This window comes from Triticum aestivum, unplaced genomic scaffold, assembly GCF_018294505.1.
Source record: "Triticum aestivum cultivar Chinese Spring unplaced genomic scaffold, IWGSC CS RefSeq v2.1 scaffold219753, whole genome shotgun sequence".
Taxonomy (NCBI): Eukaryota; Viridiplantae; Streptophyta; class Magnoliopsida; order Poales; family Poaceae; genus Triticum; species Triticum aestivum.
The window spans coordinates 1-4,376 of NW_025238129.1; the positions used below are offsets into that span (position 1 = coordinate 1).

Consider the following 4,376-nt stretch of genomic DNA (forward strand, 5'->3'; position numbering starts at 1 on the left):
TATATATATATATATATATATATATATCCGGAGAGAACATGCATCCCATCTGTTGCTAAGCTTCTGCCCCGGCGAGTGGGAGAGTGACTACTCCTACATGGATGCGAGCTGAGCCTGCATTGCCTGAAACCTCTTGCATGCTATGCAGCTACGCAAGAGAAGGTCGGCTTGCAGCTTTGCTTATAATAGCAAGCAAGGTGCTGCCATAATCGATGCGGAATCGATGCATTTGACGCGGCGAGAATCCACAAACGGGTGGCTCATAGTGGTGCTGCTGCCATGGTGAGAAGGTGGTGCTGCCATGCTCGTCTTGCCAAACCAAGATCAGTGAAGGCTACATCCCCGTGAATTGAATTGAGGACAGTGGGCGGCGTTTGTTCTTTTCCTTGTTCTTGCTACTATTTCAAATCAAAACACAAGCAGATTGGTGTTTGACCAATGGCTGGCCTTTCCCAAGTGCTCTGTACTAGGTCTGCGAAAATCATCTCGCTGCAGCCAACCCAATGCGTATTTAAATGGACATCGTGCAGGTGGACCGTATGCAGAATTTGGAGTTGAGAACAATTGGTGCATGAACCGATAGCGAGCGACTCAATCTGCTCTAGCGTGTGCGTCGTTACCATGGGGGGTTTAGATTTCCAGTCGGTATCCATCAAAACACAAAAGTGTCCCGGGAGGGCAGTTGAGGTTTGGCGGTGTGGTCGGCAAACGCGGCTGGGGGCAGTGGAGTAACGGGGCTGCCTGCCAGGGAGTACGGCCTTGTCACACCAGTAGACTCCCTTACGACCGAGGGTTTCAAGTTAACGAGTGCAGCAGTCGATTGAGCGTATTCTACGAGGGTGTCTAAGTTCTTGGTCTAAGTGAGTGCGCTTTGCTTTGTTCCGGGCAGCTTCGCCTAGGCATCGAGGGCAGGGGTGGCCGCTCCGCTGCCGCCACCGGCGCCGGGAACGACATCACCATCACGCATCTGATCGCTTTCAGCGACGCCGTTGAATATGTGAGTGTGGCATCGCCGGCGCGAGTCCATCAGTATTACTCAATGTGTGCTACTCTATTTGGTAGCCAAGTTACCTCAATAACTAGTACTTCCTCCAATCCAAAATAAGTGCCGCAATTTTAAAAGATGAAACTACGTCTTATCATTAATTTAATGATATATGTTTGACATTATAGATGTAAATATTTTGCTCCATAATCTTGGTCAAAGTTTGTGATGTTTGATTTTTTTAAAAACGGAGGAAGTGGTAGTTGGGTAATTGTTGAGATTTTGTGCTAAAAATTGCTATTGGGGTGATGGTGATCATGGACTTGGATCGTATGCACGGTTCTAGCTTCAACCATCTTTGAGAGGTTCAGTGGTGAACATTCTGAAGATGGTTCTTATTCATGTCTGCAGTGTAGCCAAGTCCAAGCAATTGAGCATCAACATTTTCTGCGTCTTGGCTTGCTAGCTATGCTATAAGTATGCCAGCTAATGGACCATACTTTCAACATTGCTCTTGTGTTCCCTGCACTATGTTTCTCCCTTTCCACTTCCAGAACTATTGTGTCGGTGAGAAAACTGATGGACAGATATACTGTTGTTTGCCAGCATTCTGTTCATTGACAAAGAATTTTTACACTATATGCACCATGTATATAAGACAACGAAAACACAGCCCCATAAACCGAGCAAGTGGGCAAAGGCTACAGGCGATTCCATAACATAGGTTTCTCATAACAAATTATACAGCAGCCATACAGCAAAAGAACTACGAAGGCTTGCCCGGCGGTGTTCTCACAACACACTAACGATGATGTACAGCAAATAATTTACACCCCAATTAGCAATACAATATAGCTTTAGGTTTGCACGATGGTGTACCACCAATACAGGTTGCGGGTACTTAAATACTCTAGCTAGTAAAGAAAGCAAGTACTCTGTATTCACGATTGCAGGTCTTCTCATCAGATTGATCATCCGTTCCATGATCTTTTCCAAACAATTTACAATTATTTGGGTCAGTTGTTGCCACTTGTACTTTCGATCAGAGATCTTGCTCGCCTCTGTTCCACCGATACCCACAAGATATGTGTCACTCCTCTTCCATTTGGACCGTAAAAACATCAGGAGGTAACTAGCAGCAAACTTGCAAGGTTCAACCTGATGACCAATTGCAGAATAACAATATATGCAGCTTAGCAGTAGCATCTTGTATAGTATAGTGTATTGTATAGCCACATCTTCTCCGCTGCAGAATAAATATGTACATAGATTTATTGGATTATTATGAAAACACAAATTTCTTCCTGCTAAGTATGACAAATTCAAATTACAGAAAACAATATAACTTTTATATGCAACACATAAATAGCAATGCACCTTTTTTTGCGGGTGAAATAGCAATGCACCTAACAAGTAACACCACAACACTGAACTGGAATCTAAGGACCGTTCCATCTCTCGTCGGTACCAATCATCCCCCAAGTAAAACAAGATTTGAGTGGTACCTGTATAACGTCAGAGAGGAGATAATCAACCTGAAACTTGTAAGGAAGTTGAACGTGATGTCCAAGTGCAGCATAACAACATACGCAGTTTTGTAGTACGTAGTAGCATCTTATGTGGGGTAGTCTATGGCATTTTCTCCAAGCTGAGTACATGGCATACAACAAGCAGAGGAGCTTATTTCGTCAGCAAATGCATTAAAAAGCGCTCCCAATATCCAGGTTGAATAAGGAAGGGTTCGGATTTACCTTCGCCCGTTTGGATCCTTGTCAGTTGCCTTCAACAATAGGTGTAGTTTCTGAACCAATATATAAGGCAATGCACCATGAGTTGTATCTTCAGCAAGCATCTTCGTCATGAGAAGTGCAAGAGAAGAAATCATCTCCATCATCTTCTACATTGGAGCCTTGGATGTGGTGGAAAATAAAAACTACATAGACATGAATTGTAACTTGTAAGTGTATATGTATAGTAGTACCAATTATCATCTCAATCGGTTGATAGCTATTTATATGCTAGTACTACTAGCTGAACGGAATGCAAGTAAATTAGCTGACCTGATTGCGCTCGTTGTCGCCATGGCCACCACTTGCGATTATTAGTGGATCTCTCCTGCTGATGCTGCCTCCGAAAATTAGCCAATTCTTCCTCCAGCGCTTCATGTTCAGAGGGGTCGATGTTATGCATGCTCCAGTCCTCCACTAGTCGCAGCACGGGATGGTTGGGGTGTGCCTCCACTTCCCCTTGCAGGTCACCAAGCTTCGCCACTCTAGCCCCCAAACCAAGTGAAATCTCCTTGACCCTTGGGAGATGTTTGATGCCAATAAATTCCACACATCGGCCGCCACGGAATTGTATCTTTGCCAACTGGTACGAGGTGTCCTCTTCGAATATCACCTCTCTCACTCGATCCGGGTAAAAAATATCTAGTTCCCTGAGATTTGGGAATGCTCTTGCTCCAAAGACTAGACTCTTCCCAACATATGCATTCTGACGAAGACCAAGGAGCATAAGTTTGGGCAGTGTGCCTAGTAGTTCCATGGTTTTATCACCTTTCAGCTCGCTATGCCCTAGATAAATCTTCACTAAATGTGTCAAACTTCCAATCCAGTCTGGCATTTCTCCAAGACGCCCAACCAGCTTGAGACTCCTCATGGGTAGGGGAGGAGAAGAAACAGAATGCAGCCACTCCAGAGAGCCATGATAGTCCGCATCCACATTAAGAGAGTACAGGGAAGTGAGCTTCTCGATAGCTGCACAAAGTAACTTGCATTTCTGCTCGGTGGCCTCTTTCGTTACCACCCCAAGTTTTTTTAGCTGCACAAGCTCACCAAGCTCTTTAATTGCATTGGCATCACTCCGTTTGATGTCCACAACCTCTAGTGTTTGTAACTCTTGTAACTTGCTAATCCCTCTCGGCACACTTACACCTTTGTATATTGACCAATGCCTAAAGCAAGGCATGCGTGACTTCAAAGCTTTTTCATGAGAATTACGAGTAATCATCTGATGATACATCATGTCCATCAAGCACCCCATAGAGGGCTGAAGACCAAGATAGGACCAATGTGTTTTCTTACACCGGATGCTACGGAGACTCTGAAGGTTACAAATCTCATTTGGTATTGTTGATATATCTGTCATTCTTATCTCCAAAGTCTGTAAACCTTTTAATTTTCCTATAGATCTTGGAATTCTATAAACATTTGAATATGCTTTAGCACTTCCAATATTCAAATACTTCAAGTGGCGGAACAATCCTATGTCCTTGATATCTTTCTTTGTGATTCCGAAATGTGCACCATGTAGATCCAGGACTCTAAGCATTCTCGTGCTAGGTAAAAAAAGGGGAGCTGGTGGCTCTATGGGTCTCTCACCAAACATAGTT

The 4,376-nt window shown here is 44.0% G+C and overlaps 1 protein-coding gene across 1 annotated transcript; it reads right to left on the bottom strand.

The window, feature by feature from the left end:
- Nucleotides 1–1,681: 1,681 nt before the first annotated feature.
- LOC123176607 (disease resistance protein RPM1) lies at nucleotides 1,682–4,376 on the bottom strand (the record flags this gene model as incomplete). Its single annotated transcript, XM_044590725.1, is given in 4 exon segments — nucleotides 1,682–2,231; nucleotides 2,363–2,633; nucleotides 2,737–2,918; nucleotides 3,046–4,376. Coding segments are annotated over 2 exon segments (1,423 nt in total), but the record flags the coding sequence as incomplete, so codon positions are not given.